This window comes from Gekko japonicus, unplaced genomic scaffold (genome assembly GCF_001447785.1).
Source record: "Gekko japonicus isolate JY-2015 unplaced genomic scaffold, Gekko_japonicus_V1.1 scaffold266, whole genome shotgun sequence".
NCBI lineage: Eukaryota > Metazoa > Chordata > Lepidosauria > Squamata > Gekkonidae > Gekko > Gekko japonicus.
In genome coordinates this window covers 794,197-817,319 of record NW_015166428.1, presented here as the reverse complement: position 1 = coordinate 817,319, position 23,123 = coordinate 794,197, and the positions used below count along the sequence as shown (strand labels likewise).

The window sequence follows — 23,123 nt, the reverse complement described above, 5'->3', positions numbered from 1 at the left end:
TCGGATCGCCGTAAAAGCAGAACTAGACATTTGGGACGTGTGCCATTTCTTATTTAAAACCATTCTGTGCTGCACAGAATACACACACACAAGAGTGAGAAAATCTCTTCGTGCTCTACGGGCTTGCAGGCATGCCAAGCATTTCTGAAGGATTCTGGCAATTACGGAAGATAGATCAAGCTGCTCACTGCAGGTTTTACTTTTTTTGCCAGCCGTTTCCACACGGCATTCCAGGAATTCCCTAGAAGCTCCTCAACAGGGCAAAGAAATCACTAGCAGAGGACACTGTTTCCTGAAACAGACCACAACACTGCAGATCTCACCTAGAACGATGGAGCTGCAGAAGAGAGTGTGGCTTGTATGGCCAGGGTGCCTGTTCAGCTCCCACAAAGCAACAGCCTGACTGGGATCCTACATTTGCACGGCAATCCCATGCAGAGTTACTCCAGCCTGAGCCCATTGACCTCAGTAGACTCAGAATGGAGTTAACTGCATAGGATGGCACCCTAGAATAAGCCCCCAAGTCCTCCTACAGTGCAACCAGGCTCCACTGCAAGCATGCAGGAGCTGATATGGAAAGGGACCCCAGAGAGTCAAATGCCCGTGAGCCACACATCCTACTGTAAGTGGCTATATTTTCCTAACTAGGAGAGGCAGCAACATTCATAGCCTAAATACTTACCACACTGGCTGAATTTTTCCTTAAGCTTCTGCCAGGTCAAGTCAAAAGGAAGCTGAAAATGAAGACAAGCATAGAGTAACATAAGGAGGAAAAGCAAAGCCACGGACACTGCTGGGGATCAGTTTCACTCACAAGCTGCTTACATTTCTGACAAATATCTGGTTGCCTTTGGAGCCAACTCTGTCCCTCGCGCCGCTTCCCATGGGGCCAGGCACAAATCCTCGGTCCATGTCGATATTTCGGTCTAGGCCAGATCCCATGGTGGGCCCCATTCGGTCAAAGGTGGAGCTCATCCGATCCATTCCCATTCCCATTCCCATCCCTCCGGTCATACTGTTCATACCGCTTATTCCGCTACCTGCAAAAACCAAAAAGGAGAGAGAGAGAATGAAAGAAACTTTCAGGAAACAAAAGTGTGATATCGCAATGGTGAGTACAAGCTTCAGCCTTTTGTGAAATTAAGCTAAATGTTATGCGGGGGATGGGAGAAATGTGCCTGCACTCCGGGAAGGGAAACAGCATTGCTTCTTACACAGCTAGGAAAAGTTCAGTTTCACCTGCAGTGGAGTCCCAATAATTCAGGCAGGGAAACTGGTTGTAATTTCAACCATGCTGGTCATCTGCCATCAGTTTACCTTTGGGAAGGAACTCTGAAGGGGAGAAAGGTTTCACGGCCATTTGGCATCTTAAATCACTGAGCTGTTTGTGCGTCTGTTTCTTTAAAAGGTGCACTCAGTAAGTTGTGCAGCTATTTTAAAACGGTGCATGAGTTATGCAAGTATGTGGCGTCCTCAACAATGAAACAGATCACAGGGCAATGGAAAGCACGCCTGTTCACACAACTCATTCAACTGGTGGCAGCTACAGGTTTCAGTCAACCCACACTGGTCTCCAGGTGTATCAGTCCGTAGGTACTTTGGTGGCATGGATGCCACTGTCACAACGCAGAACTCTGCATGGATCAGCTTTCGGGTGCCATGGCTTACCTAAAATTAGGGTGGCTTAGCATGGTACACCCGAAGCCCAGCATGCTATAGCTTGTGCAAACTGACTGCCTCAACCCTAAGACGATCATCTGCTGAAATGCCCGTGCAAACAGTGCTGAAATGCCCATGCATCTTGCCAGTTCTGTTAATACCAAGCACTAAACGTCTCTTTGACATGAACATGCACCAGCAAGGTTAGTAAATGTGAAAGGGCAAAGAGAACTCTCCCTTGCCCCCCAAACTACCATTTTTGTTAAGTAACGAAAGAAAGTTTTTGGAGATACTGGCTCACCCAAAGCCTGCATTTTCCCAAAACAGACACAATGAATTCCAAGCATATGGAATGGTTGTGATCCACACCCCGTATTCAAAGATATCAAGAAACAAATGATAGAATCATATTCTTCCATTCATTCTGGAAATATGTTCACACTGGTGGGTGAAAAGGAGTTAGCACACTTAACACAGTACACTGTGTGCATCCTGCAGTTATTTTTGTAGCCATGCATGCTGACTAAATTGATCTCTCTTTTACACACACAGGCTAGACTGCCACATGAGTTAGTCATCTAGAACTGTGTATAATCCGTAGTTTTTCTCAGTGTCACCTTGCTGTATTTGCTCTGATGTTAACAGAAATCCTCTACTCTGGGACAACTAATGCTTATTCCACAGAGAACACTTAATTCCTAGTAGTTACTCTGAGCACAGAACATTTGATGAAATGCAATTAATGTTGCCACATTACAAAAATGTCACTCCTTAGCAAAATTCCACTGGAGCTGCAAAATCTGGGGAACACTGAATCACTGGTTTCTTGCCACTGAACCAAAAGTTTCTCCGGGTCCACTAAGATAGCTAAAACGGACTTTCTACAGCTATAATTTATATCTGGTTGAAACTGATTAACCTACTCATTCCAGATCCTACTGGGCCCATATTAGAAGCTCCCATTCCTCCTGCAAAACCACCAACCATTGCACCACCTAAACAAGGAGAGAAAAAATCAAGTTATATAACTTTTTGACTTAAAGCTAGGGAACTGTACCAAGCCGCTTTCTTATCACAAAAGATTCTCTCTTTCTCTCTCTCTGAGAGCACTACTCAATGGACTGTTTATCTTAAAATAAAAGAGATGAACTAGGGCAGCTGCTGGCATGGGAGAGGGAATGAAGGGTATATTCACAACAGTGTTCTCACTAAAAAAATTTCAAAGAAGTAATAAAGTAGATGGGCAATGAAGTAACAAGCTTATGTGATTTTTCCACAAGCAAGGGGTAGTTTCGTAGAAAAAGAGCTAGGGGGACTCATTAGCATACCTCATTAGCATATGCCACGCCCCCTGACATCACCAGAAGTGTGTCAAGGCCACGCCCCCTGACATCACCGGAAGTGTGTCATAAGGCCACACACCCCACCCCCAACTGTCCCGGCTGCCGCCGCCAGCCTTGCAGCTCCACTGCCGAGCCCGATGAGAAGGCCGGCGGTGGACCTGCAAGGCCGGCGGGAGTGCAGGGAAGCCCCACGAAGGCCCTCCCTGGCCCCAGGCAGGCAGGGGTGGGGAGAGACAGGGAGGAAGCAACTTACCCTCCCTCTTCTCCTGCCTCCTCCTGGCTGAATGAGGGCCGGAAGCGGGGCGGCCGGAAGCAGGGGGCGGGGCTTCGTCATGTGCCCCGCCCCCCGTACCTCACCCGGGGGAACTGCGATCCCCCCCAAAATGACCTCTGCCACAAGCACATCCTAAAAGCAAAAGGGCATTTGAGGAGTACTGGCGATCGCTACCCATTTGATCCTTTCTCTACTTCTATCAAGACTTCAAAAGGTGGCACAGGAAAAAAAAGCCACACACACTCTCCCGCACTTCTCAGTCTCCGGACAGAGTACTTGGGGCCCAGACAACTATCTTGGGTAGAGAGATGGAAAAAGGGAGGTGACAAGGATGAAGTGACGTCATGTGCGCTTGTGAAAATGGTATGCATGGAGCATGCTTGACATTCTGTGGGAAGCTCAGAAATGAGGTCACCAAAGGCCATACCCATTCTTCCAAAGGAGTCTCCAAAGCCACGGTTCATGGCCATATCACTTCGGCCAAAGTCTCGATCGATACTTCCTCCCATTCCGCCACGGAACATTTCTGCAGGTTAATACAGGCAGGCTTTCTTGTATAGCTCATATTGCATGTTCATATTAATGAAACCAACAAGGTTAGTTTGGAATGGATACCATACATTGCTCAGCACAAAACTTTTAAGTCACTGATTTCAGGCACAGTTTCAAAGATGCATTGCTGCTGGTTGTATTATCTATTATACATTGGTTCAGTAAACCATCTAAACAAAGTTTCATTAGTACCAGGACATTCTTTTGCACCCCCCCAGGGCAACTGCTGTGGCATTTAGTCCTTCAGGAAAGCGAAATTCTAAAATGGTCACAGCTGTTGACCTTGAAAGGGTAGTGAATGTTCCCAACGGCAAACACACAGTGCAGTCTCTCAAATGCCTCCTCTAGGATCCCAGCAATTAACAACGGTGGAGGTTACTGAACCCAGGAGCAAAATTCCATAGCGCACCCGTGACGTCAAGAAGGGGCACATGTGAACTCTCAACCTTGGGCATGCACACACTCATCTCGTGGCGGGGGGTAACATGTGATTCCAGGCTCTAGCCAAACGCAAATAAATGTTAACTGACTGAGGTTAGAGCATGGAAGTTTTTTCCTGTCTGCATTGAGGGATCAGGCTGAGAAGCACAGGTTCTCACTGGGATCAGATTTCGCACTAATGTCTATGTAGCTAGGTAACAGCGTCCAGGTTTTATGCAACCGTTAACTTTGGGTCTTTGTTAGAAGTTTTAATTCAGAACATTTAAAACATTTTAGAAAATTAAAGATTTTGGCCTGTAGCCTATCACAAAGCAAAAAAAAAAATGCCCAGAATATTTCAATAGTCTTTTTAAAGATGGAATGGTGTAAATTGGCCAAGCAAAGTGAAGCCTCTAGACTGCAAAGTGACAGACAGAATTCAAAATGGACAAATTAATCAAAAGCATAACTGAATATTCAGATACAGAAGGAAATGTGGTGCACATGTCCAGGACATTATGCTGCATTCCAAGTTCAAACTGGAGGGGGGAGGACAGTAGAAAATAAAATGGAGTGTATAGTGAATCTGAAGCAAGGCTTCTTAAAACACCATGCTTCACTAATTCAAACATACAAATGAAGCTCGTAATTTTACTAAAGGTCTTTCAAATGTTATTAAGCAACAGGTATCTTGTTGCTTTCACAGGATTTCTAGAATCACAGCTTTAAAGGAGTCTTTTTTGAGGACTGCACTGTGATGGCGCAACAAGAGAAGAACATTTAAATCAGGTGAATCTGCCAGGCAGTCATTTGTTTAAAGCCAAAAGGTCAGCGCAAAGCATTTAACAGGTCCAATTACTGGTGCAAGACGGTTTCCACATCAATGGAAGTGAATGCACCACACACAAAGTGATCACCCCAACACCCTTCAACCACAGACATTATCTAACTCTCATGGATTTTTCCCCCCAGCAGCTACTACAAACTTCACAATCATGTAAGCCACATATTCGTCTGACTCATTCAGCCAAAATAAAAGCGGGGGGGGGGGGATTTTGTCAAGAGTCAAACAGCCACCAATTGCTACTAAGCAAATCCCTTAAGTAACCTTCCTCAACGAATCTCCTAAAACAGGCAGTGCAAAGCATAGGGAACCACGGGTCTTCTGCTTTGTTTTGACTACAACAGTATATTCCTGCATCTTTTGCCTACAGGTGCTGTTGGTGTTGCCCGAAAAATACAGTTTGATGACTGCCCTTCTCAGCATATGGAAAGCAAGCTTTGATGAACACTAGAGCAAAAACTATTGGCTTAGAACAGTTTAGATCATTAAGAGAAGTGAACTTTCTGAAAATCTTCTCATGTTGCCCCTCCAAGGACATCTGTGTCATATTTCTTCTTTAAGTAAGGTCTTTTCCCCCTTCTGTCTGGAATCCAGTGTCAGCAGCTGGTGTGCAGTGAAGCCACATTCAGAAAATGGGGATTAGCAGTGGCTTACCTCCCATGCCTGCCGCCATGCCCCCCATGCCTGTTCCTAGGCCACCGCTCATTCCGCTGCCGAGGTTTCCTCTGAAATCATCCACGCTGCCCATGCCTAGAAAGAACAGATTTTAAAAGTAAAGCTTGATTTCATTTGTTCTTGTTGTTGCTGTTAAATTTAAAGACTGAATAATGGCCACCTACCTCCCATCCGGTTGACTCCACCAAAGCCTCCCACGTTTGCCATAGCTTTCATGCCACCAAATCCACCGACACCTGAAGCGTAAGCAAAAAGCTTTTCACTGACTTCATACATTTGGTATAGAAAAAAAGGAACTGGAGGGACAGACCTACCTCCGCCCATCCTGTTCATTCCTCCAAAGGCTGGACCATCCACTCCCATTCCTTAAACAAACAAACAAGAAGAACAGATACAGAGATTACAATTTTAAGAAACTTTTCAACACACATGGAAACACATACTAATTAGTTATTATTTTGTTCTCCGTGGCCTAAATGAAGGGGCTTGCAATTCATGCCTTAATACTTTTTTTAAAATTCTAATAGCAAACTCCAGACAATGCTCCCAATTCACTGACTAGACCCGGCAGTCAAGAGGTTGGGCCAGTGTGGAAACTGTGCAAGGCAGGTGTCTCTGCATTTCTCAGGGGACCACCCAAGCAGGTAGAAAAATACCGTAAGCCTCTGTAAATTAACCAAGAGGATAAACAACAGCCTGATGAAGACAAAATGCCCTCCAGAAAGGACAGAATGTTGAGAGCGGCTGAATTCCAGTTAGCAGGAAAAAATGGGAGTAAGAAGAGTCTGTGCCATCCCACAAGAGCTTAGAGAATCTTGGAGAGGAAGATGGCAAGGAGGATTGTCAATTTCTCCCTCAGTGATTCTTCACAGACCCGAATCTAACAGCAAACTTGATGATCAAGTGACAGTCATTCAAAAAGAGTACAATGGAACCACTCACAGCCGAGACAGGAGCTCCCACAATAGCTGCAGGAACTCCCTGCGTATGCTGAAAAGCATGACTTTTTAAATATACCAAAAGAAAAGCGCACACACAAAAAAAACACCCCGGTCTGATGAAGTCTGAATATGTTCCAAGACCACAGAATGTTTAGATGAAAAGGGGGAGAGGGGGAGATTCAGGGATGGGGAGGTATTTCTGATTTGTTCTCTCCTCCCATAATCCCATGAAGGCCTTCAGCTTGCACCTAAATCCGTGTCAGCCTAGTCCCCACTGTGGGGAAAAAGCTTTTGTCTGGATAGGTTTGGGTGGGGAAAGGACACTGACCTCCTGGAGCCACGCTTCCCATTCCACCACCCATGCTCAGCTGGGTTGCACTTATGGGCTGCCCTCCAGGTCCAAGCCCCATCCCGATGCCTCCAAGGCCACCTGGAAAAAAAAGCAAAAGATCTCCCTAAGATGTTGGGGTTTCCGCTGGTTCCAGAGCAGCTCCATGGCTGCTTATAGCCAAAGGCAAGTGAGCAGAAGAGACACTACAGATAATAGTGCGTGAAGATCTACATGAACAGGAAGCTAAAACCAAAACAAACACATCCATACTCACGGGGTAGCTGTGGTGTTTTGCTGTCTGTTGCACGGAAATCATCGTGAGGGATTGATTTATCATCCTAACAGGAATTAATGGAGAAGTTTTAAGCCGCCAAATGTTTTGTGCTGTTTTTATGCTCTGGGGTTTTGTGTTTTACTTTCTAAGTCTCTGGAGAGGCAACATAGAAATGTTCCAAACAAATAAACAAACTCACCATTTTAACATGCATTGGTCTATCAAAAAGAAATTGTCCATTGAACATAGCTGAGCACAGAGTTAAGGAGCACTGTTTCTACCGATGATGGAAACAAAGACTAGACTAAAAACATGCAAATAAAACAATAAGAACTGTCTGTCACCCAACTAAAACCTGATTCACACACCAGAGTAGTTGATACCTGAGAACAGTGGTTCTCAACCTTCCTAATGCTGCGACCCTTTAATACAGTTCCTCATGTTGTGGTGACCCCCCAACCACAAAATTATTTTCGTTGCTACTTCATAACTGTAATTTTGCTACTGTTATGAATCGTAACGTAAATATCTGATATGCCGGATGTATTTTCATTGTTACAAATTGAACATAATTAAAGCATGGTGAGCCCTATCCTAAGACCATCAAAATTCTGTGTTTTCTGATGGTCTTAGGTGACCCCTGTGAAAGGGTCGTTCGACCCCCAAAGGGGTCGCGACCCACAGGTTGAGAACCGCTGCCTTAGAAGAAGCATTCCCTTCTGCGTGAGAGGAGGGAATGCCTCCTGAGACGGCAACTGGTGCTGGTGGTTCATTTCAAATACAAGAACTCACAAAATTAGCAATTCAACCAACGAGCCAATCACTGCAGATCTCAGCAGGAGGGGAACATGGCTCAGTGGCACAGCATCCACTTGGCATGCAGAAGGTCCCAGGTTCAACCCCCAGCTTCTCCAGCTAAAAGGACCAGGCGGTGGGTGATGCGAAAGACCTCTCCCTGAAACACTGGAGAGCCACTGGCAGCCTGAGCAGACAATACTGACCCTGATGGACCAGTAGTCTTATTCAGTATAAGGCGGCTTCATCTGTATGACAGATTATTCAAATGCTTTCCTTAGTAACTGTCCCATCTGCAAACTATAAAAACACAGAGCACCTATACCGACTATAAACGTTTTCTCTTCCCAAGAAACAATTAGTTACCCAAAACAAAAAATGCATTGTCTTTCAATTTTGCTATTTACAGACAAGTTTACAATAGATTTATCTTTACTGCTATGGTTTAAGAAGCCATGTGTCATGAAGCTAATTTTTTTCAACAGAAGTGTGAAATTATTGAACAGTTACACCTGTGGACTAATCGCTTCAATTTTCCACAGAATCTAGCTGCATTTGACAAATGCTACCATCTTCAAAGGGAGATCCCAAAAAACGAGGGCCAAAAAAGAAATTATTTCAACAAAATATCCCCCAGGCTGAGCATGAAGCTCCAGATTTCTGCACTTGCCCTCAGAAGGGAGGTGCCCTTCAAGCCTGTGCAGGAATCTGTATGGGAGGCAATGCTGCAGGCAGAGTTTAGATGAGTTAACCATTTGTGTCAAGTATTTACTTTCTTTTCCTCCACAAGGCCAAGCTTCCCCAAACCAAATTCTTCACTGCTCTTATTTAAATATTTATTGGCCATTTCTTCAAATCACAAAACAGCTAACAAAAAAAACAAACAATATTAAAAAGCATCAATATCATAAAAAACAAAAACAAAAACACACCACTGTTAATCAATTCCAAGACCACGGCAAAATAAAAGCCTCATATCTGTGGGTTGAAAATCTATACCCTTAATCTGAAAATAAAACAGACTAACCCCTGTACTTCATAATCCAAAAATACAAGCTCTTCTGCCTCGAGGACTGGAAACTCTTCTCAAACCCCCAGTTCAGTCAACTCCAACAGCACAACCATCTCAGTTTCCAAAGACACTCAGGACTAAAATCATTTATATGGCTTCCCAAATCTTGCTCCGCACACCCCCTCAGGCAGACAACTTCACAAGGTGAGGGCAGCTACAAAGAATGTTGTGGCTCTTACAGAGGCTAAATGTACCTCTAGAAAGGATGGGATCACCAACAGATGACCCTGTGCCAACTTCAACCTGTGTGGGGGCCTGTATCAGGAGGGACAGTTTCTGTCCACTTCTCCTCTCCTCCCGCTTGCTTAAAAGTGGTGTGTGAAACAAACACCCCATCCCAGAGTTGACCCACATGATCACTATAGGTGAGCAAGTTGCTGGTTTCTGGCAAATTTAAGTCCCAGAACCCCATGTTGCACCTCCTCTTTATGAAATACCATGAACCACCACTCTTCGTTCCAATCTATTGGAAGGCTTCACGCCTCAAACCCTCTCTCCATTCAAGTCCTATCACACACACATGCGCTATTACCAAACAATGCCTCCACTCTGGCCTTTACAATGTAGTTTCAACTCTACAGACAAAACCACTGAAACTAAGATGGTGCTTGGCCCTATATTTTGCATATGAGTGGCTTTGTCACCAAGCCAAACCCTAGACGTCAAATACACTGAAGACAGGAAGATAGGAATCCATGCCTCATTCAGTTTTTACCAGATTTCACATGTTATAAGTCACTCCTTTAGCAAGGCCCTCTCAAAACACCGGTCAGGATACATATTGCCTGAACAGCTTCGATCGCCTGCTCAAAAGTCACAGTGCCCATTCCTCGGCTTTTGCCATCTTTGTCTTCTTTAATGTCTGCACGCTTTACAGTTCCAGCAATACTGAATACCTCCTTCAGTTTCTTCCAGCCAACTTTGAAATCAAGCTTTAAAAAAGAAAAGGGGAAAAAATCTTCCATGGGTCAATCCAACACATTTTTATATCACTGTTGTAAAGCCTTTAAAATTGGTAAACCATGACAAATGTTTTAAATACACATACAGATGGATAGTTCTGAAATATTACTCCTTCTGGAGATTAAACCTACAATGCTATCAAGTTACTCCACTCTAAGGCCATTGAAACCAACAGGCGTAGTTTGGAGTAGCTAAATAAGACCGCACTAAGTCAGGGGCCCCCATCCTCCTTGAGACTGCAGATACCTTTGGAACTCTGACACAGGGAGGTGGCCGCAACCATGGAACAGCTGCCACAAGAGGCAGAGCCAACCACAAAATGTCAAGGAGTGAAGTTATGCACAACTAATAGTATCTCTGCGACATTCTGAGCAGAAGCTCTGCTTAACGGGATGCCTTTTAAAATGGACACTGTTTAAAAATATTTTCTTGTTTACACACAGCTTGTCTTCAGTCACGCAGTGAAGTTCCTTGTGCTATAGTGGCAGCTGCTGCAGCAGGAACTTTTTAAAAATCTGCACAGCCCACCAGCTCTCCAGTGGTAAACAAGAATCCCTCCTGGACAAAAGTCCAACCTGGCCACACCCACTTCTAGAAAGGACTGGCACTGGCAGGCACCATGGCACCCACAGCCACCACACTGGGGACCCCCCCACACACTCTAAAACCACATCCACTTTCTTCTTTCCAGTGTACTGAGTAAGAAAACTGGGAGACAACAATTTCTGAAGAGAAGGTGCCACTTAGCTGACAAACTCCTTATTTTAAAAAGTATTACCAGAAGAAAGCAGACAGATTAAATGCGCAATTCAATGTTGAAAAGGTATGAAAGAATACAAAATGTGTGCAAAGTATACATTGTAAAATATTTACTGAGAGAGGCCATTCATATGTGCAAGAAGGTCTAAGGACGAGCTTTCTGGTAAAGAGAAGGCAATCAAGAACTGCATGGTGTTAACTGATTTTTTTTTTTGTACCTGTGCAAGTTTTTTCCCCCCATGAGGTTGATGGGATTTCCACTCCATGCAGCTGGATGTGGTGACTTCCACGAAGATCGTTTCAGAGGGGAGCCATCTTGGTCTGCAGTAGAACGGTAGCCCCTTAGAGACCAATAAGATTTAAGGGGGGTATAAGCTTTCGAGAGCCTGACAAAGGAAGCTCTGGACTCTCAAAACCTTGTATCCCCACAATCTTGTGGGTCTCAAAGGTGCCACTGGACTCAAATCCAGCTGTTCTACCACAGACCAACAGGGCTGCCCTCTGAAATGACTTTTTTGTGTGTGCATCCTCAGATAGACCCACAATACCACCACCAAGTGGGGCTCAGCTCCAAACTAACCTGGCAGTTCCCACAGATTCCCCCTTCCAGCTTCAACCCACATTGTTCTTCAAGGTCGCCTATTCCCCAGGCGCAGCATTTTATTGAGAACAGTGTGCAGCGGGGGGGAGGGGGGAGTTATATTCCATTGAAGGAAAGTTTAGTCTGAATCCAGCCCTGTACTTTTCCTTCTCACAAATACTGATCATTTTAGTCAGCAAACAGCCCCCCCCCCATTCTTTCCAAGAATGGTAAGTCTGAGCACAGACTTAAGATAGGCACATCTAGTTCATCCTTATACTTACGTTGGCTACAAAAATGGTGGACCCAAGACGGCCAGCTTGCAGGTTACTGATAATCTCAGGAGGAATGTTTGGGTTGTTAAGAATAGAAGGTGGCAGATTCATCAGGCCAGGCGTTATATCGGGGCCGTGTCCTCCCGAGAATGTCCCGCTTCCCCGCTGCAGTGCCCTACGAGCATGCTCGCCATCCGGATCCTACAACACATTCGATGAGACGCAAAATCAGACCCTGCAGAGCAGCTTGTAGGAACGCAAAGCCAGAGAAAAAGAGAGGAACAGCGACTGTCGTTGTTGTTTTTAAGATCCACAAGACCCCGAAATTAGCAGTTAGCGTCCTTATCAGTGGCAGCAGAAGGAATAAATACTTCATTGCACATGGAGACCTAGCTCCCTCACCTCTAGAGGTGGTCCTTTCAGATGAGGGTTGAGACTGTGGGTACTGCTACTTCTTATGTTGTTACCTAGCCTATGGACAAGTAGAAATCTGTCAGCCTAACATGCTCTTCCAAAACAAAACTTGAATTCAGTCATCTTGGGTGTTATCTGGTAATATAAGAAGACGACGCAACTCTCTGGGACAGAAGGGTTCAGAGAGGAGTATATGTACACAGGGAGAACAGACACCCACCCACCGTCAGAAAACAATACAAATCATACATCAAATACCTCAAGAATGTAAATGCATGGTTCATACAAACAATAGAGCCAATCAGGTAGATATATTTTAAGTCCTACAGAAAAATCACACATGCATGTGTGCACATGTGTGCACACACACACACCGTGCCTGATCAAGTTTGTATCAATACAACACTCTGGGGTTATAGGAAGTGTTGATTCTGCAAACGTCTTGCCTGTTTTCTAGGCAAATCCATCCTATTGAGGCTGTAATTAGTGGAAAGGGAAAGAAGGGTTGGCTGTAGCTGTGATTTTCAGTGAGAATCAGTTCTTTCAATATTACTGCTTGTTTTGAGCTGTAGCATGATTTTTGTTGCTCACTGCACTGAATCTTCTTTGAAGGCATTTCACAACTCTACGAAGGTTCTCCTACTTTAAAAGAAGTTTAACATCCTAGAATTACTCTGTTATAAAACTACATGCATACCTCTTTTATGTTCAATGGTCGTCCATTAAGGTCATATTTATTCATAGTTTCCAGTGCCTTCTTTACAAATTCTTCATCTTTGAATTCAACCACTCTGGAAGAAAGAGAACTGGCAATGAAGTTGCTTTTTTGAGGCATCTTTTAAGGGAGGGAACAAGAGATTGGGGTTTGTTGTTTTATTTTGGTTTTTAACTGAAAATATTTTTAAAGCTATAATTGTAAGCTGCTTTGAGCCACAAGGAAAGATAGGGTAGAAATGTTTTAAATAAAGAAATACAATTTAAGTTTAATTTATTTAAAGATCTTTTAACACAACGAATAATAAGAAACTTACCCACAGCCCTATATCCACGTGAAGATTGAAAACATAGAGAAAGGGGAAAAAAATCAGTCAGTAAATGCAATTATAGTAAAATATTTTGAAGATTTCAGATCACATGAACAAAGATTAGAAGTTTTGGAGTGGGAAGAGCAGCAGTCTTTGACTCAGTAGACAAGATGTAGTTTATCTTATCACTTTATACACACAGCTTTAAATTCAGAGAAGGTTGCTATTCAATTTTATTGACTCTTTATATTTTCCTTGAGCCAAAACAGAAATAGAATGTGAAAATGTTTACACAGATTCCCACTATTAACTAAAGGAGGAAAAACCAAGTGAGTTGTCAAAGAGCACCACTGGCCAATGACATGGAAGTACATCACTCAGGTTTTCCATAAGTACGATTGCTTCACTGGCATCCTCTCCATATTAACAAGTTTAAGAACAAATAGTTTTTGAGTGATTTAATCAATGCATTACTCTGATAGAAAACATAGAGCAACCAGTTTAGATCTGATGGTATTTTATAAAAAAAGAAGACATCCCCATAGGCCAAACAAAAAATTGCATTTAAACAAAAAATATTTAAAGGGGAGAAAGAGGAACCAACACCCAACAGGTTTTACTGCTTACGTTCGAATCAAACCTGCATTTCTCATGTTCACACAGCAGGCTCAGACTTTACTATAGTTTGAACGTCTGACCTTTTTAAGAAGAAAGACACAAAGCAGCTTTAACATTCTTTGCACTCAAGCGACTCCCTCATTGCCGGCATCCACTTGCCTAACCACCAACGCCTTCCACTCAATTTTGGGGTTTTTTACCTACACAAGTTCCATAATCCAGAAGCAGCCCCTGCCATCTTCAGGCTCATCAACAGGTTTGGATAACTCAGCCTTCAATTAAAATGCTACACTCAATTTATCATTTCAGTAATTGGGGTTTTTTCCCCCAGATCCTTAAGACACATCTGAACACAACAGAAATCCTTAAAATGAGCTGCTAGCTTTAAATTAATTAGGTAAATGCCATTTATTTAAAACACTAATTTAGAAAGCTTTCCCCTGTCATCCAGCTAGACTGATTTATATATGTATAGTAGAAAAATGAACAAACTGTATCTGAGACAGAAACCTCAAGTCTGTAGGAACAGCAATGTAAAATAAAATGAAACTTACTTTCCAAATTACTGGTACAAGAATTATACAAAAATAAAACTGCTGAGGGACTTTAAACCTCTGCAGATTGTTGCCCACGGCACTTACCCTTGATTTTCCTTCTGCATCCTTAAACAGCTCCACGTATGTAACCTCACCAACTACATAAGACATACAAAGGGAAAATACCAAGAGACAATGCATTTAAACACCAGAGTCTTGCTTTGCTGTGTCCCTGTGCACAACTCTACGAAGAAGCACCTATTATTCACCAACAATCAAGACCAGACCAACATACCTCCTGTCAAGGGCTATAGAATTTAGCTAATTTTCAGGATTATGCAACAGCCACATTCTCAAAAACTAAAGGAAAAACAACTATAGTTAACCTAATTCATACTACAAAATCATATTTTTGGCCAGTATGATATAGTTGGTGAACAAGTTCAGCTATACAAATAGGTCCCTTCACCTATCAAATTAGGTCATCGACAATAGCACTTTTCAGAGAATATTGGTCATCCTGCTCACAACAGCTGTTTTAAGGTGACTTTCTACCTGAATAGCTTCAAAATAGTAAAGAGGTTGACTTCAAATAGAATAACCAATTTACAAAAGTCAAAAAAAATTTCACAGCAAGCCACACGCTTTCTAAAGTTTCATTACATAAACCCAATCAAATAGTCACGTCACCTTACAACAGATACACCTAACACAGTTACAGATTTGCTTTGATTAAAAAGCCTGTTCTCCAAATAGGCATTGAATGATTATTAAAAGCAATCTATTTTTTTTTAAAAAAACATTATTCCCACACTAAATACAAAACTAACTTTTGACATTTCATGAATTGGGATTTCTCCTGCCCCGGCACTGCCCATGGCAAAAAAAGAGAAGAGTTGGGGCATTCAAATAGTTCTGTCAAAACTACAACAGTAGTAACACACTTGATGCAGAACTCCAGACAGACCAATCATGGCAGAAGTGACAATGCAAACAGAGATGTAAATTCCACAGCCAGATTCTACCAAGAAAAATACAGAAACATCTTTTGGAAGGCATCCTTGGTCATTCATGCTTTTAAACACACTAAGTATTGCTTATAGGCAGAACTAACAGCGAGACATAACACGGTCCCTTTATAACGTTCAGGCATGTGCTCTAGGCTGTCTACTCTCCCACTAGAATGGAAGGAGGCTGTGGATACTTGATTCATTTACCCATCCTAGCCTACAATGCAAGTGTCTCCAGTGAAAGAGAGGTGGGGCCAGGGAAGAGGGAAAAGATATGTCAAGCAGAAGTTGAGGACAAACAAACCGGCTCATGGGTATTGTTTTGGCTTGCCCCATTCCTGTGTGAAGCAGGCGATGAGGTGCAAGTTACCTTTCTCTCTCATAAGATCTTTAATAGACTGCCATTTCATGTCATAGGGGATGTTGCTAATGAACACTCGGTTACGGTTAATCGTCTTCTTCTCTCCGGTGCCTGCGCTCTTCTCCTTCGCATAGGGGTGGAATCTGTTCCTGTGTCCAAGAGACGGGATTGCCTTGGGCTTTGAAATATACTTTTCCTTCCCAGGTGGCCTCTCATCTTTTGCGGTTTCGTCGTTCTCCCTGCATTTTGGAAGGGAAAAAAAGGGCAGGGGGGAGTCTTATTGTTGTGCTTTCAATGGTACAGTTCAGTGTTAGGAGTATTTAAGTGCCAGAATAACACCAACCACAATTCACCCTCTCCTCCTGGAGCTTCAAGCCATTTCTGGCTAGCAGCTCTGTCTCCCATGTGCACGGAATGAGACCACGGTTGCAGTAAGATGCTAAATTTAGCGCAGCAAATGTCCCTATGTATTTTGAGCATAAAATCTATAAAAAGTGTAGTTGCTGAAAGAGCCAGCAGGTTATCACCTTCCGCCAGAGTCATCTTTCTGAGTCCACTGAAGTCAGGGGGCTTAGAAAGGCATCATGCTGCTAAGGATGGCGCTACTAGTGAACAAGCAAAATATACAAATTGTTTTCTCGACTCATAATATAAGTATCTTGAATGAGTAAACAAAATCTGATTTTTAAAACACATTATTAGTACTCTGACAGCTATCACTGTTCAGTCTTACTCTCCCTCAAGACAAACTTGTTATAAATTATTGAATGCCAATGAGCTTGAACCCTGCAGTAACAGCAACTTGTGCATGCTAGAGCTCCATGTGTAAACCTGAGATTCTGCAGAGTGTCCAACCAGGGTACCCACCCCCAAAAAGCAGGCCAATGTAAGGGCAACATGTTCTCATACTACCAGAGATTGGAGTAACAGTTTGAGATTTCATCAGTGAACAACTGAGAATTACTGCACTTTAAGGGATCAGAATGCTCAACAGAATAGGTCATTAGGACAACACTCAATAACCTTAGTATACAATGAGTGTGCATGTGTCTTTGGTTAAGTTAAGGTTAATGTAATATACACACCCCAGGCTCTGCATATTCCCCAAAAGACATGAAGAATGTGCACAAACTGATATGCGCTGTTAGCCACCTTGAGCCCAAGGAAATAAGGCAGGAAAAAAACATTTTAAATAAATAAATAAATGTGTTAGTTAGTTACTATGTACAGTCAACGTAATGGGAACAGCAATATGCTAACCACTGTTGATGGCCCAATCTGAAAGGAATCACTGTAGTACTCTGAAAAGTAAATGTGGTGTTGTGGATCAAATGCAAGACAAGGGTCTTGGAGACCCAGCCTAACCTAACCTAACTCACAGGGTTGCTGTTGTAAGATGCTTTGGGTCTCCCAATTAAGGAGAAAAAGCAGGGTATAAATAGGAATTTTAAAAGAGATTGTATAGACACTAAGCCAGGTTAGAACTTAAGATATCAGAACCAAATGTGAGTGTTTTAAGTGAACCTACGAAGGCGACTTGTAGTCTAGTGTAACTACTGTGAAACACTAAACAAATGTCAGGAGGGAAAAGACCCTGTAGCAATAATGTTTTTAAGTACAGCATAACAACACATTTTTTACTGAGACTTAGGCAAAACGCTGTGGCAAAAATACAAATAAATTAGTCAGCAAGAAAGGACTGGGCATAAAATGAATTCCATCAGCTGAGTTCCTGTTGATCGGCTATTGAAATGACTGAACAAAAGCACAGGAGTCTTAAAGCGTACAGAAATTCCTGCAGAAGTGCATCTCCTTAGCAAGTACTTCAGACAATGCAACAGATGCTGCTGTCTGCATAGCTGGGGTCATATACTAGAAAGCAGAAAATAGCTACAGTATGCACAGTCATGGAGTATGCATCATAATATCTGATAAATGAAATTGTGGCATTGCGTCACTGAATAAAACTTTCGTAGGTTAGACATCCACATAGGATCCAACACTGAATATAAACATTACAAGTTAAAAACTGGTGGACGGATCTCCAGAAATAAGATGTGAACCAGGGAATAATCAGAAAAATGTTATTTCACTGGGATCCAATAGAATCTGTTTAAAATACCTCTAAAAAACATAAATCAATTTAAAGACAATTCAAAGTAATACAGTATGCAAATCTACCTAAACCCTGCAGCCCGATCTTATTGTTGTTGTTCAGTCGCACAGTCGAGTCTGACTCTTCTTAGCCCCATGGACCACATCATGCCAGGCCCTCCTGTCTTCCACCGTCCTCCGAAGTTTGCTCAACTTCATGTTTGTCGCATCAATAACACTGTCTAACCATCTCATCCATTCCCATCTCCTCCTTCTTTTACCTTCAATCTTTCCCAGCATCAGGGTCTTCTCCAGTGAGTGCTCCCTTCTCATTTGGTGGCCAAAGCATTTGAGCTTCAGCTTCAGTATCTGGCCTTTCAGGGAACAGTCAGTGTTGGTTTCCTTTAGGATTGAGTGATTTGATCTTTTTGCAGTCCAAGGGACTCTCAAGAGTTTTCTCCAGCACCATAATTTGAAAGCATCTATTCTTTGGCATTCGGCCTTCCTTACAGTCCAACTCTCACAGCCATACATTACTACTGGGAATACTTTCCTATACAGACTTTTGTTGGCAGGGTGATGTCTCTACTTTTTATTATGCTGTCTAGGTTTGCTATAGCTTTCCTCCCAAGGAGCAGGCGTCTTTTAATTTCATGGCTGCAGTTACCATCTGTGGTGATCTTGGATTCCAGGAATGTGAATTCTGTCACTGCTTCCAAGACTTTCCCAGTCTTATACCTTTATTCAAAGTAAGCTTCTTTATTCCTTATGGTTATAGTGTTCACAGGACTGTCTAGTAAGCAAAGTTTTGCTCCAAAAATACACAATATAAAGGAAACCATTTAGAACTGGGAGGAAAGACTTTAGATATTAAAGGAATGCACTGCAAACAAGGTAACAAAGTTGCTAAGCTACCAAAGCATTTCTTAGGCTACCCAGGTCAGTCAGTCATGGAATAAAGAAACCCATTTTCTTTTAGGGAAATATTGGTGTCTGTTTGCCTGGCTGCCTGAAGTTTCCCAGTCTTGTTCCTCAGAAAACCTTTACTTGGCAGAGGCAATCAGGTGAGCAGCTGAAAAGGTAAACTGTAATTTAGGAAAGCATCACATTAAGTAGGGGGTCACAGCGAACAATGCTTGTGACTGTTTTTTAACCTGCAAAAAACTAATAACTCCTGACAAGAATGGCCAGAGTGCTTCTAGAATTCTGTACAGCAGGAAGCCCACTGCAAGACCAGCTAATGCTTGCCAGCTGCCAGGATTCTACATACCGGGCAGTGCTGTGCAGTTGTTAAGAGTGCTGGATTTGCCCCTGAGAGGATCGTGTTTGAATCCCCATTCTGCCAAGGAAGCTCGCTGGGTGGCCTTGGGTCAATCCCTTTCTCAGCCAAAACCACCTTGCAAGGCCGTTGTGGTGAGGATAAAATGGGGGAGAACTATTCTGTAAACAGCTCTTGGTTCCCACCGGGCAGAAAAGCAGTGTATAAATCCCAGGGCCAACAGACCTTGGACTGACTCTATAATGCAGGATTCCCCAGCGTGGTGACCATAGTTGCCAAATGTTTTCAGAAAGTGTGAGGGAACAGCAATCTTCACTGTATAACTTTAAACAAGCTGTGTTTGTGCAAGTTGTGTATATGTGCACACAAGATAAGCTCTGTGTGTGTGTGTGCAAGAAAACATTTTTAATATTTTATTATGTTCATTTTAAAAGGCATCCTGTTAAACAGAGCTTTTGAAATGTCGAAGAGCTACTATTAGAGTTATGCATGACCTCGCTCCCTGAGATTTTTGTGTTTGGCTCTGCCTCTTCTGGCAGCTATTTTATGGTTGCACCCACCATTCACTGTCAGAGTTGTAAAGGTGGCTGCAGGCTCAACAAGGCTGGGGACCCCTGCTATAGAGTGCAGCCTCAGAATCACTGAGAGATTAATTATACCTGAACTGTTAAAAAGCTCACAAGCATGCAAAGACTATTAGTCCATCTGGCCCAACTCTCTATCTCCAACAGTGGCCAGCCAGATGTTTTTAGGACGCTTACAAGCAGGGTATGAAGGTAGCAAACTAGGCCTGCTCTTTGTGCCCACTCTCTAGTACTCAGCAGCATGTACTCTCTCTGCACATGAGGCTCCAATGCACTCTCAAGGCTGACATATTTCCATAGAACTATGCTCCATGCAGGTCAGTCACCACCCCTGCAGCTTACAGTAGGTATGAACTCCACGAAAAGGGATTTCTGTCTGAGCCAAACTCCTTGGGTGATTTACATACTAGAAGTAGTAGTAGTATACTGTATATAGCCACTGGCCATCACAAAATTTGGTAAAACCACAGGAAACAGAAAGCAAATAAAACCTTAGTGATTTTAACAGATTATAACACATCAAACTCCATTCTTAATCATCAACACAAGCCATCAACATTCTATTTAGTTTTAATAATCCAGCAATAAAGGCCACATGGCGAGCAAGGGTGGTAGCCTGCTTAGAGTTCTGGACAAGGCCTAAGGAGACCCAGGTTCAAATGCTGCTAGTATCAAAGTCAACACTCACACTGTCTCTCAGCCTAACATTTCACAGGAATGTTTGCAGGATAAAACTGGGAGAACTGCATGCACCATCTCAAACTCATTGGAGGAAGGGCAGGATGCAAATATAATAAATAAATGCCAAAACACCCCTAAGAATATTAGGGCCTTTCTACAGGAACCTGCTTGTGCTTTATTTTACTTCCTTATACTCCACTTTTCTCTCCAATGGAAACCCAAAGCAGTTTACAAGATTCTCCCCTTCTCCATCTGATTCTCAAAAAAACCCGGTGATGAAAGAATTTCAGTAGAAATGGCACCAAAATAAGACTGAAGGTGGTTACAGTTTACAGTAAAACAAACTGAGACAGAGGAATTAACGAGCATAGCGGCCTGGAGATACGTCCACATACAGGATTGCTACACGTGGTACATGACTTTCTGACCCCACAGCACTTGAAACATCAACACATTTTTATTTTGGAAAACCCTTTCATAGCCTAGAAATTAGGAGGGCTCTAGTCCACGAAAGCTTACACTAGAAATGTATTAATTACAACTGAAATAACAATAATGATAAACAAATGGGGCTTTTGGTTTTCGACAGGAGCATTTGCTGTAACAGACTACTACAGCAATCCCACTAGGCCACTCTATGAATATGGGAGCCTTCAAAATATCCCACGGTAGCAAATCCCCTAATCCTTGTTCTAAAAAGCTTTATTCCCTGGTTTTCTCCCCAATATAGACATAAACAGACTTACATCACTGTTCTTCCCTCCTCCATTTTATTTTCACAACAACAACCCTGTCAGGTAGATTAGGCTGATTGTGTATGTCTGGCCCAAGGTCACTGAAGCCAGCTTTCACAGCAGCGGAATTCAAACACATGTGTCTCTCAGACCTAGTATCTGAAGAAGTGAGCAGTGACTCGTGAAAACTACATATTTTGCCACATATTTTGTTAGACTTTAAGGTGCTCTTGGACTCTTGCTCTTTTCTACTGCTACAGACAAATTAACACAGCCAACCATCTTAATCTAGACCCCAGTCTGACACTTTAACCACTCCTAATCAACAATAAGGCTCACAGGACAATATACCAAAGGTAAACAACAAATGTCGTGAAATAGGCTCCTCTCTTTACAATCATCAACTGAATAAAATAATTTTTGATAATAATTATTGATGTTTTGGCTCTTGTTTGAAAATCTCTTCACATCAGCATTATGTTTTAATGAAGTGTTCATAATATTTATGAAGTGTTTTAATTCTTACTGTGAAATGTTTTTACTTTTTTGGTATCCATTCTGAGCCCGTTCACAGAGAGGACAGAATATAAAATGAAATTAATACATAAAATAAATAAATAAGTAATAGCAGCAGTCCCACACGGCAAATATAGTATTTGTTGTGTGGGACTGCTGCTATAGTTCAATACGATTGTGAATTTTTTCTGTAGTTTGAACCGTATTGTGATGCATATTATGCCACTTATGGAACTGAGGGTCGTCTACATGGTTATTAACATAAGGAGACTTTAAATCAAATAACTGTTGAGACATTTATGTTGATGTGAGGAGACTCTGAAACAAATAAGAGCCAAAACATCAATACTTATTATCAAAAAAATTTTTTACTCTAACCACTCCAGCATGCTGGCTCTTGTTTAATTCTTCAAGTTCAGGAGCCATGGCAGCATACCTGTGGTTGTCAGTTCTCTAATACTCCCTTGAAAGTCTTGCAGCACCTGTCGGTCTAACACCTTTTTTATATATTCTAGCATCAATTTTCACGGGGCTCCATTGAAGCACACCCTAGAATTAACATTTACCGCTCACGACGGTAAGCACGGCCATCAACAGTAGCAACGCATCATTATCAGCGACAGTAACCGGGCGATAATCGACTGAAGCGGTGCGCCACAAGAAGGCTCTCTCTATTGTCCCCTCTGACTACTAACGACGATAATGCTTATCATTTCAACGGTTAACCTTGCCCGTAATGATGACCGCCAGTAAACCGGCTGGTCTCTTCAGAGCGATCCTCACCAGCCTCCCTGTGTGGAGTTTTGACAGGGGGGGAGAGAGAGATCCCCGCGCCCGGCGAATGGACGCTCCTTCTTCTCCACACTCCGCCCAGCCCGCGGCCTGCGCAGCCCCCCGCATCCCGGCGCTCGGGTACCGGGCCCTGCCTGCCCACCCACGCCCCCTTCGCGCACACACATTTTGACGCCATTGGCGCTGCCGTCACCGCTCTCCGGCATGGCCGCCGTCGCCGCTGCTGCTGCTGCTCCGCCGCCCGCCTCTCCTCCTGCGACGGCGGCTGCTCGTGGTTGTTGTCGGTGGCGCCCGCCGAGGCCCCCGCCGCCGCGGCCTCCTCGCCTTCCCCCAACGGCGCCGCGGCCTCGAACTTGTCGTTCTCCGCCATTTCCTCTCGCCGGGTTTTGAAAAGGGCCCTCCGCCAGCGCCTCGGCCTCTGTGCTCCGCGCCGGCCTCCCGTCAGACTCTCGCGAGAAGTGGCGGCGGGGAACGGGGTTTCCCCCGGCCGTCGCGGAGGAAACGGCTCCCGTTGCCATGGCGACGAGTTGTCTCGAGGCCTGGGCCTGTTGAGCGCCGGTGTTTGTTTCCCTCGCCGGTCCCTGGGAGGTGGAGAAGGGAAGGGGCCGGAAGGCTCCCGGCCGGTGAAGCCAGTCCATCGGATTAATACGCCATGCTTGTAAGGGGCGCGGATGAACAACACGATGGAAATGGCAGCCTTGGAGATATAACAGAGCTCTGTT

General features: G+C 43.4%; 1 protein-coding gene across 5 annotated transcripts in view; it reads right to left on the bottom strand.

Moving 5' to 3' along the window:
• The window catches only part of MYEF2 (myelin expression factor 2), a 24,210-nt gene extending 1,370 nt beyond the window's left edge, over positions 1-22,840 (bottom strand). Inside the window, exons 1-17 of one of the 5 annotated variants that reach the window (XM_015411793.1) lie at positions 22,567-22,840; positions 15,731-15,960; positions 14,456-14,508; positions 13,203-13,210; positions 12,869-12,962; positions 11,767-11,958; positions 9,959-10,112; positions 7,513-7,562; positions 7,314-7,377; positions 7,037-7,138; positions 6,082-6,132; positions 5,932-6,003; positions 5,747-5,842; positions 3,704-3,802; positions 2,583-2,654; positions 826-1,040; positions 683-734 (exon numbers count right to left, since the gene is read on the bottom strand). In XM_015411793.1, coding sequence (XP_015267279.1) covers positions 683-734; positions 826-1,040; positions 2,583-2,654; positions 3,704-3,802; positions 5,747-5,842; positions 5,932-6,003; positions 6,082-6,132; positions 7,037-7,138; positions 7,314-7,377; positions 7,513-7,562; positions 9,959-10,112; positions 11,767-11,958; positions 12,869-12,962; positions 13,203-13,210; positions 14,456-14,508; positions 15,731-15,960; positions 22,567-22,607 — 1,645 coding nt within the window. In that variant the 5' untranslated portion in view covers positions 22,608-22,840. The remainder of the gene's footprint in view (positions 1-682; positions 735-825; positions 1,041-2,582; positions 2,655-3,703; positions 3,803-5,746; positions 5,843-5,931; positions 6,004-6,081; positions 6,133-7,036; positions 7,139-7,313; positions 7,378-7,512; positions 7,563-9,958; positions 10,113-11,766; positions 11,959-12,868; positions 12,963-13,202; positions 13,211-14,455; positions 14,509-15,730; positions 15,961-22,566) is intronic. The other 4 variants (XM_015411794.1, XM_015411795.1, XM_015411797.1 and 1 more) reach the window with 4 other exon arrangements.
• Between the last annotated feature and the right edge of the window lie 283 nt (positions 22,841-23,123).